The sequence below is a fragment of the Salmo salar genome, chromosome 15 (genome assembly GCF_965601325.2).
Source record: "Salmo salar chromosome 15, fSalSal1, whole genome shotgun sequence".
In the NCBI taxonomy this organism is placed as follows: Eukaryota; Metazoa; Chordata; class Actinopteri; order Salmoniformes; family Salmonidae; genus Salmo; species Salmo salar.
Window position 1 is genome coordinate 67,918,418 of NC_138305.1, and position 18,066 is coordinate 67,936,483.

Here is an 18,066-nt window from a genome sequence, read left to right on the forward strand (position 1 = left end):
CACACACACACACACACACACACACACACACACACACACACACACACACACACACACACACACACAGACACACACACACACACACACACACACACACACACACACACACACACACACACACACACACACACACACACACACCTAATCCATCTGCACCCTATCCAAAGATAAGATCAAATATCTGCTGGCATTTTATATCTGATGGCTGTTTGATGTATGATATCACTGTTAGGAGAGATTGTCAATCCAGTCAATGGAGGATCTAATTTCAGTTACCTGGTAACAGTCCAAGAGGATTGGTCCATCCCTTTACATTCATGATAAACTAAATCCTAAATCCATAGACATTGTATTTACATTTTATCCAGAGTGACTTAAAGTTAGTACATTCATCTTAAGATAGCTAGGTTAGACAACCACATATTATAGTCACAGTAAGTAAATGTTTTCCTCAATAAAGTAGCTATCAGCAAAGTCAGCGCTATTAAGAAAAGACAAGTGTGAGCTTTAATTCAAGAAGTCACTTACACATCAAGTTTGCATCGTTTGCAAGTAAGCATTCAGTACCTCTCTCCATCTATTAGTGTAGTGTAGGCCTACTTGACAAACATAGCATGAGATCCAATATTCATACTTGATCAAACATTACCTCAACTTGGGGAATAGAAATTGCATAAGAAAGAGACCCATTTACAGAGAGATAGGAGACAGAGAGAGAGAGAGAGAGAGAACACAAACCGACAGGACACTAGAGGGATCATGTTGGACAGTATAACACTGAGTGAGCCATTCGTCTCTTTATTGATGATATGCTTGACTGCTTATCCACAGTGCACAAGCCAGGGTTAAAACACGCAACACTGAGTCTGCTCACTTTACAGTACGGCAAAGAGGAAAGAGGGGCACTGGGGTTTTCAGAGTACGGTACATAAATATGAGTGAGTTTATACATGCACATAGAGAGCCACTGAACAGTCCTCTGGTTATTTACAAGCTGGTGCCAGGGGGGTTGGGGAGTAGAGGGGGACAAGGCAAAATACACAGTCTTAAAGGCTTTGCATGGTCAATCCGAGATCTAAAGTGGCTGTCTCTGCGATGCAGCCTCCGCAGACATCAGGGCTTTCATACTTCTTGCGTTTAGCGGAGCAGGGCAGAGCTATTGTAAAGGAAGTTGTCAAGGAAGTGAGTTTGTATTTATACAGGACGTACCGCCCCCACCTACCGTCAACCAATCATGCCATTGTGGAGCTATACGGAGCCCTCTGCATTGTTACAAAATTTGAGAGGCGCACGGCGATGTGGTAGGAAGATTGATTTGGCCTCTGCATGCCTCTGAAGGCTCCGCAATTGCGTCACACCCTCCATACGAAGCCTCCTACCATATTTTTGGATCAAGCTTAAATTTGCTTAGCCAGTACTTGTATTGTGGCTATGGTTTCTATCACGTGACCAGAAGGGGCAGAGCAGGTGAGCGGTAGAAACAGGAATTGGGAGTATATTCCTGGCTGCTGAGGGCAGAGTTGATAGAGAGAGGAGGGAGGGAGCAAGACCATACAGGAGCAAGGGACTAGCTATACATTGTCTGTAGAAACTGATTTAAGGCCAGTTTTGCGTTGTTTCCCAAGATGGTGATTTGGGGAGGGGAAGCTGATCCTAGATCTGTAGTAAGTAATGTCCTGATCCTCTACAGTGGCTTCCTCTCTTCAGTTACTGGACAGGTCAAAACAACATTGGCAGGAACTCCACCCAGTCTACTAGTGGAAGAGGAACAAAATCCACCATATTGAATCGACTATCCAGTCAGATTAAGTGGTTTACAAAGGAGGGAGAGCAAAGAAAGAACGTCATTTTTAAAACACTGGGACACAGCAAGGGAGTAGGGTGTGTTTGGGGGGTGAGAAGGGGTGTGAGGAGTTGGGAGGCTGATTGTGGGAGCTTCAGGTGGCCAGCCACAAGCGTTCGTTCACATCTCTTAAGTTAAAATTGAGTTATTTTAGTTAATGACACACGATAGTATACACACTGTACAATCACCACTGAGCTGCCACTGGGTCCACAGTGGTGGGGAGAGGGGGTATCTGCATGTAGGGTTCAATACGCTAACATTGAATATTGAAATAAAACACAGGAGCAACACACACACACAGACAGACAGACTGACAGGGGTTAATGGTTCACAGTCACACAATGTACAAGGAACCTCACCTTTTTACAAAATCATACAGGATCCATCTAATAAATGACTTCGGCTATAATTCTAAACATTAAATCAAAGAGTCTTCTGTTCTTCTTGAACTGCAGAGAACACTGAGAGAAATATAATGTAACCACGCATACAATGGTGGCGGAGTTGGTGAAACAGGTGTGTATGTGTAATGTGTGTGAGAGAGAGAGAGAGAGAGAGAGAGAGAGAGAGAGAGAGAGAGAGATAGCTAGAGTGTGCGAATGAAAGAGAGAGCAAGTCTGTGTGTAAATGTGTGTCTGGTGGAGGAAAGGGTGAAGTGGCAGCAGAGGGGGGAAATCTTCCCTCCCTTCAAAGAAAATAAAAAGTGCAAAGGAAAAGTGAATTCAAGTAACGTGTGCTCTGTCCACAGGAGAGGGGTGAAAGGTGGGAAGGAGGGTCCTGTGGCTTCAGCGGAGGCGCCCTATTGGCTTTCCCTGTGCTCCGTCAGGCTGAAGGGCGTGTCTGTGGGCATCTCCCCGCGGGCGGCTCTAGAGAGAAGCTCCACCCACTTGGCCTGGACTTCTGTATCCTGGGCGCTGAACAGCAAAGCCTGCTGGGAGTGACTCAGCTGGAACGCGTGCTTAAGCTCAGACTTCTCTGTTGCCGATGGCGCTGCCACGCTCACCTCAAACCCCGGAAGGGGTATGGCCCGTGCCCCGCGAGAGTCCTGAAGAGACACAACAAACAGGCCAATCAGAGTCAAGAGGAAGCATAACAGTGCAGTTTTCCCTGTCCTTTAATGCAGGGGGATAGATTTTATTTTATAAGGCACATGCATACAGTGCATTCGGAAAGTATTCAGACCCCACGACTTTTCCCACATTTTGTTACGTTACAGCCTTATTCTAAAATTTATTAAATATTTTCCTCATCAATCTATACACAAAAAATATATTTTTAAATTTTTTTCTAATGTATTAAAAGTAAAAAACTGAAATACCTTATTTATATAAGTATTCAGACCCTTTGCTATGAGACTCAAAATTGAGCTCAGGTGCATCCTGTTTCACTTCTACAACTTGATTGGAGTCCACCTGTGATAAATTCAATTGATTGGATATGATTTGGAAAGGCACACACCTGTCTATTTAAGGTCCCAAAGTTGACAGTGCATGTCAAAGCAAAAACCAAGCCATGAGGTCAAAGGAATTGTCAGTCGAGCTCCCAGACAGGATTGTGTTGTGGCACAGATCTGGGGAAGGGTACCAAACAAAATGTCTGCAGCAGTGAAGGTTCCCAAGAACAGAGTGGCCTCCATCATTCTTAAATGGAAGAAGTTTAGAACCACCAAGACTCTTCCTAGAGCTGGCTGCCTGGCCAGACTGAGCAATCAGGGGAGAAGGGCCTTGGTCAGGGAAGTGACCTACAACCCAATGGTCACTCTGACGGAGCTCCAGAGTTCTTCTGTGGAGATGGGAGAACCGTCCAGAAGGAAAACCATCTCTGCAGTACTCCACCAATCAGGTCTTTATGGTAGAGTGGCCAGACGGAAGCACCTCCTCAGTAAAAGGCACATGACAGCCTGCTTGGTGTTTGCCAAAAGGCACCTAAAGGACTCTCAGACCATGAGAAACAAGATTCTCTGGTCTGATGAAACCAAGATTGAACTCTTTGGCCTGAATGCCAAGCGTCTCATCTGGAGGAAACCTGGCACCATCCCTACGGTGAAGCATGGTAATGGCAGCATCATGCTGTGGGGATGTTTTTCAGCAGCAGGGACTGGGAAACTAGCCAGGATCGAGGGAAAGATGAACAGAGCAATGTACAGAGAGATCCTTGATGAAAACCTGTTCCAGAGCGCTCAGGACCTCAGACTGGGGCGAAGGTTCACCTTCCAACAGGACAACGACCCTAAGCACACAGCCAAGACAACACAGGAGTGGCTTCGGGACAAGTCTCTGAATGTCCTTGAGTGGCCCAGCCAGAGGCCGGACTTGAACCGGATCGAACATCTCTGGAGAGACCTGAAAATAGCTGTGCAGAGACGCTCCCCATCCAACATGACAGAACTTGAGAGGATCTGCAGAGCAGAATAGGAGAAACTCCCCAAATATAGGCAGTGATGTAAAGTACTTAAGTAAAAATAGTTGAAAGTAGTTCCTAAGTCGTTTGTTGGGGTATCTGCACTTTACTTTACTATTTATATTTTTTACAACTTTTACTTCACTACATTCCTAAAGAAAATAATGTACTTTTTACTCCATACATTTTCCCTGACACTCAAAAGTACTGTTACATTTTCTTTGGTTAGCAGGACAGAAAAATTGTCTATTTCACACAAGATAACATCCCTGGTCATCCCTACTGCCTCTGATCTGGCAGACTCACCAAACACATGCTTTGTTTGTAAATTATCTCTGAGTGTTGGAGCACACCCCTGGCTATCGATACATTTAAAAATGAAAGAAAATGGTGCTGCTGGTTTGCTTAATATAAGGAATTTGAAAATATTTATACTTTTACTTTTGATACTTTCAGTATATTTCAGTAATTACATTTACTTTGATACATAAGTATATTTAAAACAAAATACTTTTAGATTTTTACTCAAGTAGTATTTTACTGGGTGACTTTCACTTTTACTTGAGTCATTTTCTATTAAGGTATCTTTACTTTTACTCCAGTATGACAATTGGGTACTTTTGCCACCACTGAATATAGGTGTGCCAAGCTTGTAATGTCATACCTAAGAAGACTCGAGGCTGGAAAAAGTCAAGGTGTCTGAATACAGTACTTTCCGAATGCACTGTAAGCTCCCTCCCCTCCCCCTTCTCTTTCCCCAGTTTCTATCGAATCATACAAAAATGCTCATCTAACAATCCTTAATCTTAATCTTTTGCCAGGGGATGTCAGCTTTCTGCCTGCCTGGGATTGTCGCAGAGAAAGGATTTGGTTGGGATTTTGGTCTCTAAAATGGAATGGGCAGAGGCTACAGTGACTGGCTTCCAGTAGCTTTTGGGGCTTTTACCAAATTGTGCCGGAAAATGGTTCATTACGCTGAGCTTTAAACACAATACACATTAGTGACATCTACTGGTCGGCAATGAAAAACACTGTTTTATGTTCAAATAGACGTTTTTTTCTACAATATTCATAAAATCTCTGTGGCATGACGGTAAGTCGCAGGTCTTAGTAGCCTACTATCAGTTACATACAGGGTCGCAACCTTCCATCGTGCTTCCGTTTTTTGCTGTGAATGTACAGTATATTAGAGTAATAACACCATGGTAATTACAGTGTAATAACAGTAATAACACCATGGTAATTACAGTTTATTAGAGTAATACCACCATGTTAATTGGTTTATTAGAGTAAAAACACCATGGTAATTTGTGTAATAATAGAGTAATAACACCATGGTAATTAGTTTATTAGAGTAAAAACACCATGGTAATTTGTGTAATAATAGAGTAATAACACCATGGTAATTAGTTTATTAGAGGAATAACACCATGGTAATTACAGTGTAATACCGCCATGGTAATTACAGTGTGATAATAGAGTAATAACACCATGGTAATTACAGTGTAATACCGCCATGGTAATTACAGTGTGATAATAGAGTAATAACACCATGGTAATTAGTTTATTAGAGGAATAACACCATGGTAATTACAGTGTGATAACAGAGTAATAACACCATGGGAATTATAGTTTAGTAGAGTAACACCATGGTAATTACAGTTTATTAGTGTAAAAATACCATGGCAATTACAGTGTAATAATAGAGTAATACCACCATGGTAATTTGTTTATTAGAGTAATAACACCATGGTAATTTGTTTATTAGAGTAATAACACCATGGTAATTTGTTTATTAGAGTAATAACACCATGGCAATTAGCGTAATAATAGAGTAATAACACCATGGTAATTACAGTTTATTAGAGTAATAACACCATGGTAATTTGTTTATTGGAGTAATAACGCCATGGTAATTAGCGTAGTAATAGAGTAATAACACCATGGTAATTCATTTATTATAGTAATAACACCATGGTAATTACAGTTTATTAGAGTAATACCACCATGGTAATGTTTATTAGAGTAATAACACCATGATAATTACAGTGTAATAATAGAGTAATAACACCATGGTAATTACAGAGCAATAACGCCATGGTAATTACAGTGTAATAATAGAGTAATAACACCATGGTAATTACAGAGCAATAACGCCATGGTAATTACAGTGTAATAATCAAGTAATAACGCCATGGAAATTAGTTTATTAGAGTAATAACACCATGTAATTACAGTGTAATAATAGAGTAATAACGCCATGGTAATTACAGAGCAATAACGCCATGGTAATTACAGTGTAATAATAGAGTAATAACACCATGGTAATTACAGTGTAATAATAGAGTAATAACACCATGGTAATTACAGTGTAATAATAGAGTAATAACACCATGGTAATTAGTTTATTAGAGTAATAACGCCATGTAATTACAGTGCAATAGAGTAATAACACATGTAATTAGTTTATTCGAGTAATAACGCCATGGTAATTACAGTGTAATAAGAGTAATCACCATGGTAATTACAGTTTATTAGAGTAATAACGCCATGGTAATTACAGTGTAATAAGAGTAATCACCATGGTAATTACAGTTTATTAGAGTAATAACGCCATGGTAATTACAGTGTAATAAGAGTAATCACCATGGTAATTACAGTTTATTAGAGTAATAACGCCATGGTAATTACAGTGTAATAAGAGTAATCACCATGGTAATTACAGTTTATTAGAGTAATAACGCCATGGTAATTACAGTGTAATAAGAGTAATCACCATGGTAAGTACAGTTTATTAGAGTAATAACGCCATGGTAATTACAGTGTAGTAATAGAGTAATAATGACATGGTAATAACAGTGTAATAATAGAGTAATAACACCATGGTATTAACAGTGTGACAGTCAGCCAGCTGAGCAAGCTCCATCTGAGGTCAGAGTGAGGACAGACAAATCCCCCTGACCCAAATCTACTGAATACAGACAGTGGGAACACAAGGACACAGACTGTACAGTACAGGAGGTGTAAAGCACACTGACACACAAAATATCATTGATGGGATGAAAAATAACTGACCCTGTGTCAGTTGTTAGGGGAAACTTCTACCTACATATACAGGTGACCTGGGCATGGAGACGGGATGTAGACAAGACAGCGGTACAAAGACACAAATAAACAGACAGAAACACAGACACAGATAAAGACAGACACAGGTGTGTGTGAGTTTAACCCTTACCTGTCCGCTGGTCTGCAGGTAGAGCACCAGTGGTTCAGTCTTGGTGATGGCCACCCAGGTCTTGGTCCAGCTCTTGCCCTTCTCCTGCACCTGCAGCTGGGCACACAGCAGACAGTTGTCCCCCGACAGAGACACCTGCTTCTGGAGAGACAGAGACACACACAGGAGGCAGAGTTAAAGGCCCAATCCCACAGTTGATCTACTGCAGTGGGTGCCAATACTCAAATAATATTCTATAGTTCAACACAATTACAGTAGCTCTTTCCCCATGCACAAACCAACGTTTGGAATTGGAATTCACTTTCACTGTCAATTCTACTTTTAATTCAAAGTAATCAGCCTGGACGTTTAAGGGGCACTCGAGGATAAAGGTCTGGGACATTCGCTTACATAACAAACCTGGTGTCCAGCATATAGGAAAGATTTATTGGGAGATTTGGACATGGACAGGTGTTCATGCTGCTGCCCCACTGTTACAGATGTGGTGCTGTAGCCCCCCTTGGTGGGAAATAATACCACTGCAGATCACTGCCATTATGGTATTGCTACTGTGAAAGATCTAGTTTGTGTGTGTGAGACAGTATAACCCCAAGACAGACAGACAGACTAGACTGCTCAGTTGCTGCATCATAGGCATGAAGTGGAGAGACTACTCACTCAGCAGAGTCTGCTGCTTTCCACTAAGCCCCTTAACTAGTCATGGTACTTGTTCTCAAATAGAGGTGACTTAATATTGCTGTGTGTGTGTGTGTGTGTGTGTGTGTGTGTGTGGTGTGTGTGTGTGTGTGTGTGTGTGTGTGTGTGTGTGTGTGTGTGTGTGTGTGATTGATAGAGGTGCATGATGCTCTGTGGGTCTGTCTGGGCTGGGCTCTGTCTTCTCTGTCATGCTGGTGCAACTAACGTGATTATGCCGCTCTCTCCAGAGAGTCCACTCTGCTGGGAGTCCACTCTGTGCAGCCTGTCCATGCTAGCTTCTCAACAACAATAAGTATGATGTTTGATTGTCTTATGATGTTTGTGAGGGGAAGCGAAAAGGAAGTCTCTGGATGGAAAATTTGTTTAAATTAAGTTATATTCTACTCTTTTCTATAGTATAAGCTGAGAGTCGGTCCTCACCTCGGCTGTAGCTTTCCTCTTCAGCTCTACTGGGGCCCCTGCAGGCCCCTCAGGGCCCTGGCTAGTCTCGAAGCACTCAGGACACACACGACATGTCTTATTCTCCAACATCTTAGAGCATTTACCACAGATGGCCTGCAGAGGGAGGGGAAGAGCGAAAGAGGAAGAGGGAGGAATGGAGCGAGAAAATCAATTATACAGGACATCCACTGATGAAAATGCAGCATCTTGGCACTAACTGTTCCAGCCTCCAACCTCCTCTCCCTCTCTGTGCTCACCGCTCCACAGGCTTTGCAGTGGTGCTTGCGCTTGGTAAAGTTGAAGCTCTCGTTGCAGCCTTTACATGTCTCTTTTTCCTTCTTCTTGGAACTTTTCTGGAAAACAGAGAAACACATACAAACCATGTATCAAGATCTGTCCAATCACAAGGTCATCTTGTCTCAATACATCTTTGTGTTACCTAAGTAACCCTGCCCTGAAATAGTTGGATGAAGGGGACTAGCTGGAGGGGTGCTCTCATCTTATCTACGAATATAGACAGGGCTCTAACTCCTCTAGCTCCACAATGAAATAGGGTGCAGGCCAAGCAGCAGGCTGTTAGCCAGCCTGCCAGCTTAGTGGAGTCTGCCACTAGCACAGTCAGCGTAGTCAGCTCAGCTTTCCCCATTGAGACCGGGTCTGTGCCTCGAACTAGGTTGGGCAAAATTAAAAATGGCGGTGTTCGCTTTAGCAATCTCACTAGTATAAAGACCTCCCCCATTCCTGCCATTATTGAAAGAGATTGTGATACCTCACATCTCAAAATTGGGTTACTTAATGTTAGATCCCTCACTTCCAAGGCAGTTATAGTCAATGAACTAATCACTGATCATAATCTTGATGTGATTGGCCTGACTGAAACATGGCTTAAGCCTGATGAATTTACTGTGTTAAATGAGGCCTCACCCCCTGGTTACACTAGTGACCATACCCCCCGTGCATCCGGCAAAGGCGGAGGTGTTGCTAACATTTACGATAGCAAATTTCAATTTACAAAAAAAAAAAACAATGACGTTTTCGTCTTTTGAGCTTCTAGTCATGAAATCTATGCAGCCTACTCACTCACTTTTTATAGCTACTGTTTACAGGCCTCCTGGGCCATATGCAGTGTTCCTCACTGAGTTCCCTGAATTCCTATCGGATCTTGTAGTCATAGCAGATAATATTCTAATTTTTGGTGACTTTAACATTCACATGGAAAAGTCCACAGACCCACTCCAAAAGGCTTTCGGAGCCATCATCGACTCAGTGGGTTTTGTCCAACATGTCTCTGGACCTACTCACTGCCACAGTCATACTCTGGACCTAGTTTTGTCCCACGGAATAAATGTTGTGGATCTTAATGTTTTTCCTCATAATCCTGGATTATCGGACCACCATTTTATTGCGTTTGCAATCGCAACAAATAATCTGCTCAGACCCCAACCAAGGAGCATTAAAAGTCGTGCTATAAATTCTCAGACAACCCAAAGATTCCTTGATGCCCTTCCAGACTCCCTCTGCCTACCCAAGGACGTCAGAGGACAAAAATCAGTTAACCACCTAACCGAGGAACTCAATTTAACCTTGCGCAATACCCTAGATGCAGTTGCACCCCTAAAAATTAAAAACATCTGTCATAAGAAACTAGCTCCCTGGTATACAGAAAATACACGAGCTCTGAAGCAAGCTTCCAGAAAATTGGAACGGAAATGGCGCCACACCAAACTGGAAGTCTTCCGACTAGCTTGGAAAGACAGTACCGTGCAGTATCGAAGAGCCCTCACTGCTGCTCGATCATCCTATTTTTCCAACTTAATTGAGGAAAATAAGAACAATCCGAAATTTATTTTTGATACTGTCGCAAAGCTAACTAAAAAGCAGCCTTCGCAAATGGAGGATGGCTTTCACTTCAGCAGTAATACATTTATGAACTTCTTTGAGGAAAAGATCATGATCATTAGAAAGCAAATTACGGACTCCTCTTTAAATCTGGGTATTCCTCCAAAGCTCCATTGTCCTGAGTCTACACAACTCTGCCAGGACCTAGGATCAAGGGAGATACTAAAGTGTTTTAGTACTATATCTCTTGACACAATGATGAAAATAATCATGGCCTCCAAACCCTCAAGCTGCATACTGGACCCTATTCCAACTAAACTACTGAAAGAGCTGCTTCCTGTGCTTGGCCCTCCTATGTTGAACATAATAAACGGCTCTCTATCCACCGGATGTGTACCAAGCTCACTAAAAGTGGCAGTAATAAAGCCTCTCTTGAAAAAGCCGAATCTTGACCCAGAAATTATAAAAAACTATCGGCCTATATCGAATCTTCCATTCCTCTCAAAAATTTTAGAAAAAGCTGTTGCACAGCAACTCACTGCCTTCCTGAAGACAAACAATGTATACGAAACGCTTCAGTCTGGTTTTAGACCCCATCATAGCTCTGAGACTGCACTTGTGAAGGTGGTAAATGACCTTTTAATGACGTCAGACCGAGGCTCTAGATCTGTCCTCGTGCTCCTAGATCTTAGTGCCGCTTTTGATACCATCGATCACCACATTCTTTTGGAGAGATTGGAAACCCAAATTGGTCTACATGGACAAGTTCTGGCCTGGTTTAAATCTTATCTGTCGGAAAGATATCAGTTTGTCTCTGTGAATGGTTTGTCCTCTGACAAATCAATTGTAAATTTCGGTGTTCCTCAAGGTTCCGTTTTAGGACCACTATTGTTTTCACTATATATTTTACCTCTTGGGGATGTCATTCGAAAACATAATGTTACATTTCACTGCTATGCGGACGACACACAGCTGTACATTTCAATGAAACATGGTGAAGCCCCAAAATTGCCCTCGCTAGAAGCCTGTGTTTCAGACATAAAGAAGTGGATGGCTGCAAACCTTCTACTTTTAAACTTGAACAAAACAGAGATGCTTGTTCTAGGTCCCAAGAAACAAAGAGATCTTCTGTTGAATCTGACAATTAATCTGGATGGTTGTACAGTCGTCTCAAATAAAACTGTAAAGGACCTCTGGACCCTGATCTCTCTTTTGAAGAACATATCAAGACTGTTTCAAGGACAGCTTTTTTCCATCTACGTAACATTGCAAAAATCAGAAACTTTCTGTCCAAAAATGACGCAGAAAAATTAATCCATGCTTTTGTTACTTCTAGGCTGGACTACTGCAATGCTCTACTTTCCGGCTACCCGGATAAAGCACTAAACAAACTTCAGTTAGTGCTAAATACGGCTGCTAGAATCCTGACTAGAACCCAAAAATTGGATCATATTACTCCAGTGCTAGCCTCCCTACACTGGCTTCCTGTTAAGGCAAGGGCTGATTTCAAGGTTTTACTGCTAACCTACAAAGCATTACATGGGCTTGCTCCTACCTATCTTTCCGATTTGGTCCTGCCGTACATACCTACACGTACGCTACGGTCACAAGACGCAGGCCTCCTAATTGTCCCTAGAATTTCTAAGCAAACGGCTGGAGGTAGGGCTTTCTCCTATAGAGCTCCATTTTTATGGAATGGTCTGCCTACCAATGTGAGAGACGCAGACTCAGTCTCAACCTTTAAGTCTTTACTGAAGACTTATCTCTTCAGTAGGTCCTATGATTAAGTATAGTCTGGCCCAGGAGTGTGAAGGTGAACGGAAAGGCTGGAGCAACGAACCGCCCTTGCTGTCTCTGCCTTGCCGGTTCCCCTCTTTTCCACTGGGATTCTCTGCCTCTAACCCTTTTACAGGGGCTGAGTCACTGGCTTACTGGTGTTCTTCCATGCCGTCCATGGGAGGGGTGCGTCACTTGAGTGGGTTGAGTCACTGACGTGGTCTTCCTGTCTGGGTTGGCGCCCCCCCTTGGGTTGTGCCATGGCGGAGATCGTTGTGGGCTATACTCGGCCTTGTCTTAGGACGGTAAGTTGGTGGTTGGAGACATCCCTCTAGTGGTGTAGGGGCTGTGCTTTGGCAAAGTGGGTGGGGTTATATCCTGCCTGTTTGGCCCTGTCCGGGGGTATCATCGGATGGGGCCACAGTGTCTTCTGATCCCTCCTGTCTCAGCCTCCAGTATTTATGCTGCAGTAGTTTATGTGTCGGGGGGCTAGGGTCAGTCTGTTACATCTGGAGTATTTCTCTTGTCTTATCCGGTGTCCTGTGTGAATTTAAATATGCTCTCTCTAATTCTCTCTTTCTCTTTTTCTGTCTTTCTCTCGGAGGACCTGAGCCCTAGGACCATGCCTCAGGACTACCTGGTATGATGACTCCTTGCTGTCCCCAGTCCACCTGGCCGTGCTGCTGCTCCAGTTTCAACTGTTCTGCCTGCGACCTATGGAACCCTGACCTGTTCACCGGACGTGCTTGTTGCACCCTCGACAACTACTATGATTATTATTATTTGACCATGCTGGTCATTTATGAACATTTTAACATCTTGACCATGTTCTGTTATAATATCCACCCTGCACAGCCAGAAGAGGACTGGCCACCCCTCATAGCCTGGTTCCTCTCTAGGTTTCTTCCTAGGTTTTTGGCCTTTCTAGGGAGTTTTTCCTAGGGAGTTTTTCCTAGCCACCGTGCTTCTTTCACATGCATTGCTTGCTGTTTGGGGTTTTAGGCTGGGGTTCTGTACAGCACTTTGAGATATCAGCTGATGTACGAAGGGCTATATAAATAAATTTGATTTGATTTGACTACAAGGGCCCTTTCTCGCTCTCTATCTTGCCATTTCCACACTCTCTCTGTTATCTACCCTATTCTTTCTCTCCCAACATCTTCCTCTATAACCAAAAAGTGAAAATCGAAGCCCCTCCCTCTGCTCTCTCAGACTGGGGCATCGATAGCACCACCAGCCATTTAGCACATTTGCATTGTGGGAGGGTGTGTGAAATTCACCCCCTGATCCTGTCTCATCTCTCCACAGACACCCCTCACTGCTACTAGAAAGTGAGCTAGTGATGCTATCCCCATAGAGAAGACAACTTACTATTTATACCTCTGCAGCCTACTGTGTGGATTATAGATCCACTACCATTGTAATACTACCATTGTCTTGCTACCTCAAACACAGACAGACATCCAGGCTTTAGAATAGGAGAGATCAATGTACTTCTTGTTATGAACTCAGTCATTCATGGTACAATGTATTCACATTATATTGCCCATTGTATGGTTTCTATTATTATGTGGGGCGATGCCATTCATACTGTAGCAAAGAAAGATACATTCTCTTCTAATCGAAAGCAGAGTCAGTAACATAACAGCATTAGGCAACAGAGCCTGAGGAAATGTATTGTATTAGGACATTTGACACCTACCCTTTCTTGCAGTCTTTCACTGTCTGAGTCTACGGATGTGTTGCTCCAGGGACCCTGAGAAGAGAAGAACATGAATACCTGATCAGAGTGACATATTTAACCCTGGGAGAGATGTATGCGTTACATTGTACATCCATTGTTATTACATGGCTAGCACTTAATTTCAGGTGTCAACATATCACTAACAAAGCTCTCTCACACATTGCCAGAGAATGGACCATCAGCCTCTGAATATTACCTAAAGCTGCTGTGTGTGTTTATCCCCACTAGATGGCAGCCATGCCTCAGAGACAGACAATAGGCCTGGCATGTGTTCCTACTTTGGCCTGTGTCCAGGTCCAGCCAGCCCAAAGTGGGTCAGTGGAGATTCAGAAGAGATTTTTGTACAGTGTGCATGGGGGCTTCCCCTATTAGGTCATGAGAGAGTGCCGGGGAACTAAAGACAGACCATGACAGTGTGTGTGTTCGTTTGTGTGGGTGTGCAACTGAATAAAGAGCTCCTTCATAAGTATACATGTTTGTGTGTTTGTGTGTGTATGTGTGAGTTAAGTAAGAGCTTATTTGTGTGTCTATCAGTGTCTGCAGTGAGGGACACGTGACACACACGGCTGTGTGTGTGTGTGTGCGCGTGTTGTGTGAGTTAAGTAAGAGCTTATTTGTGTGTCTATCAGTGTCTGCAGTGAGGGACATGTGACACACACGGCTGTGTGTGTGTGTGCGCGTGTTGTGTGAGGATAGGTGCTTTGTCAGACAAAGACCTGACTGTAACACACTTTCTGACAAAGCAATAGCGCTTTCGTATTGATATATACATGCATAGTGCTGGTTTACGCATGGCTTGACAGAGAGAAAGAAAAAAACACAGACAGACTGACCGGTGAGTCTGGCAGGTGGTCTTCGTCCCTGGAGAAGGAACTATTGAAGGCTTTGTTAAAGGTCTCACTGTTCTGCTTGTGCTTCTCTATGGTGGCCAGGATCACCTGGAAGTGGAAGGGATGGGGGAGAGGGAAACAGGAGAAAATGGAGGGGAGAGAAGGAGATAAGCCATTAACAGTTTCAGACAGTTAAAATATTCTTAACTGGTTTACTTTAAAAGTCAAGAGGCAGTGAAGTCACAGATTTTACAATGGGAGAAATTCTACAACAATCTACAGCCCCCTAGGAGAGCGATAGAGAGACAGAGGGAGAGAGAGATGGAGAGAGAGGGAGAGAGAGGGCCTCTGCCTGTCTGAGTTAAAGAGAGCTAATATTAATAATATGCATGTCAGTCTCTCCTGGCTGAAAGTGGAGGAGAGATTGACTTCATCACTACTTTTATTAATGAGAGGTATTGACATGTTGAATGCACCGAGCTGTCTTTCTAAACTACTGGCACACAGCTCGGACACCAATGCATACCCCACAAGACATGCCACAAGAGGTCTTTTCACAGTCCCCAAGTCCAGAACAGACTATGGGAGGAACACAGTAATACATAGATCCATGACTACATGGAACTCTATTCCACATCAAGTAACTGACGCAAGCAGTAAAAATTGATTTAAAAACATTAAAAAAACACCTTATGGAACAGCGGGGACTGTGAAGCAACACAAACATTGGCACAGACACATGCACACACACACACATACGATAACATACGCACTATACATACACATGGATTTAGTACTGTAGATATGTGGTAGTGGTGGAGTAGGGGCCTGAGGTCACACAGTATGTTGTGAAATCTGTGAATGTATTAAAATGTTTAAAAATTGTATAAACTGCCTTAATTTTGCTGGACCTCAGGAAGAGTAGCTGTTGCTTCGGCAGCAGCTAATGGGGATCCGTAATAAATACAAATACAAAGAGAGGAGAACAAAAAGAGAGACATTGTTGTCGTCTGGACTGACCCTGTTATACAGAGATGACATCAGCCATGACTTAAGAGGGACAAATGTATCAGGGACCTCTGGTCCAGCCCAGTGGTCTGTGTCAGAGACTGGCCTCTCTACTGCACTAACAAAGTGTGTGTGTGTGTGTGGGTGTGTGTATGTGTGTGTGTGTGTAGTGAGCACTGTATTCATGTGTGAATAATAGACTCTGGGTATGCACAATCTTTGTGCAGCCCTCTCCAAAGTCTTGAGACACCACACATTCCTCTGTGTCCTTCAGATTGCTGAAGGGCCCTTCCACTCCTTTCCACACACTCCCAGACCCCCTGCCTGGCTCACACTCCTCCCCTCCAGCCTATGAGCCCTTTTAACCAGCTTTAGTTAGCTTTAATGGGCTAAATTAGCTTTAAATAGCAGCTTAACGAGAGGAAACAATTTCCCAACTCAGTATGGCAGAGTGGAGGAAAGCCGCAGTAATACGAATACTGTTCCTAATACACAAATCCCCTATAAAACCCATTCCATGTTAGTGTTGGTCTGGTATTCCTGACCTGTATCCAGTCTTCTTTTTCCTCAGCCGTCCTGAAAAACAGAGGGAATGTTTCAACAACAGCACTATAGCTATTAATACTTCTATGAGTTACTGCTGTGCCTGAAATGTTGTGTTTCTGTTACAAAAGGCACAGTTCTACAGTTCTCCCATGTAATTGCTCCATAGTTCTTACCTGGCCTGTAGCTCTAGTGAGCGCTGCTTGCCGATGATGGCGAACGTGTGAGGGAGGTTCTGCTTCACGTTCTCTTGCACCTGAAGCCGCAGAGGAGAACAGTGCCACTTTACCTCTGAGATACTAAAGAGCAATGCCCCTTCTACGCGTCACCCATTCAGAATGGAAGGAAAATAAGTAACAAGAGAAGAGAAGATGAGCGGCTTCCGTTACCTCCTTCCTGACCTCCATCCCAGCGATGTCGATCCTCTCTCTCACACTGAACTTCTGCCCCATCAGCCTCAGCTTGGGAACGCAGTACAGCACCATGTTGTTGAACTGCAGCACGGACACGCAGAGAGAAGGGACAAAGGATGAGAATACACATTAAATAGACACATGAATACACACACGCACTTTGATATAGTCCCATTCCTACACATTCTCTTCATTCCAACTCCTTCTGCCACTTACCAGGTAGAGGTATCGGTCCTGGGCCGTCCCATTCTTGGCAGACATCTTCTTGATGTGTCCCTCTTTGATGAGCTCGTTGGCTGGGTTCACGATGTCCTCCTCTCCCCCCAGTCTCTCATAGACCTGCAGCAGTTTGTTCATCTTCTCCTGAGGAACATCAAGGATAAGGAACAATGTGAAACACACACATACAGAGCAAAATAATACATTCATTTAAGTCAGGGGAACCTGGAGCTATTGAACTAAAACTGTTGAGACAGAAAAACACACGATAAGTCACACCAGAGGGCAGAAGTGTGACTGTGGTGTGTGTGTGTGTGTGTGTGTGTGTGTGTGTGTGTGTGTGTGTCATAGAGACAGAATTCACTCTTCTGCAGGCTGTGAAACTAGTGGCAGGAAACGGCAGCATCCTGTCTGCACTGAAGCACCCTCCCTTCCCGCAAGTCATCGCATCCAATGCAGTTTGGACGCTGACTGGCTAGTTCTGTGAGCTATTCCCAAGGAGAGTAACTACTGTCATCTGGGGAACTATTCAAATGTGTTGTGTTTTGGTCTTTGCACAGTTGTTTCATTATTCAGGCCATGTGATGTTTATTGCAATTTTTTAAATCATCAACACATGTTTAAATGCGTTGTATCCACGTTTGTGGTTGTATTGTGTTTTTAAATTGTCAAATAAAATCAATCAATCAAAACTCTCTCCCTCCTTCCCACACTGTTGTGTACTACAACACCACCATCATGAAAACCATTGAAAAGTAGGAGAAGTATGTCAGAGAGATTCACATATGGAGGGAACAGAGAGGGCTCCAAGCAGAAAAAAACATAATCTTACCATTTTCCTGATGGCAGCATTGGAGTGGTTGGCTGCTGTGGATATGAGTTCCAGTGCTTCTATAAAACACACACAGACAGTGTTAGACCTGTCTGCAGCAACTCTACATAACCATGCATCAGCCCTACACATTTGAAACACTCACTGTTTATACACTGAGTGCATAAAACATTAGGAGTTTGCACCCCCTTTTGCCCTCAGAACAGCCTCAATTCGTTGGGGCATGGACTCTACAAGGTGTTGA

The 18,066-nt window shown here is 43.3% G+C and overlaps 1 protein-coding gene across 4 annotated transcripts in view; it reads right to left on the minus strand.

Annotated features, from left to right (window-relative positions):
* Positions 1 to 757: 757 nt before the first annotated feature.
* Positions 758 to 18,066, minus strand: part of LOC106571892 (FYVE, RhoGEF and PH domain-containing protein 3) — a 114,490-nt gene continuing 97,181 nt past the window's right edge. For all 4 annotated transcript variants that reach the window (XM_014145424.3, XM_014145423.3, XM_014145425.3 and 1 more), the window contains 11 exons: positions 17,823 to 17,881; positions 16,988 to 17,134; positions 16,748 to 16,852; positions 16,535 to 16,614; positions 16,361 to 16,391; positions 14,811 to 14,915; positions 13,936 to 13,989; positions 8,876 to 8,971; positions 8,598 to 8,732; positions 7,482 to 7,622; positions 758 to 2,891 (listed from right to left, as the gene is read on the minus strand). In XM_014145424.3, the coding sequence (XP_014000899.1) occupies positions 2,646 to 2,891; positions 7,482 to 7,622; positions 8,598 to 8,732; positions 8,876 to 8,971; positions 13,936 to 13,989; positions 14,811 to 14,915; positions 16,361 to 16,391; positions 16,535 to 16,614; positions 16,748 to 16,852; positions 16,988 to 17,134; positions 17,823 to 17,881 (1,199 nt within the window). In that variant the 3' untranslated portion in view covers positions 758 to 2,645. The remainder of the gene's footprint in view (positions 2,892 to 7,481; positions 7,623 to 8,597; positions 8,733 to 8,875; positions 8,972 to 13,935; positions 13,990 to 14,810; positions 14,916 to 16,360; positions 16,392 to 16,534; positions 16,615 to 16,747; positions 16,853 to 16,987; positions 17,135 to 17,822; positions 17,882 to 18,066) is intronic.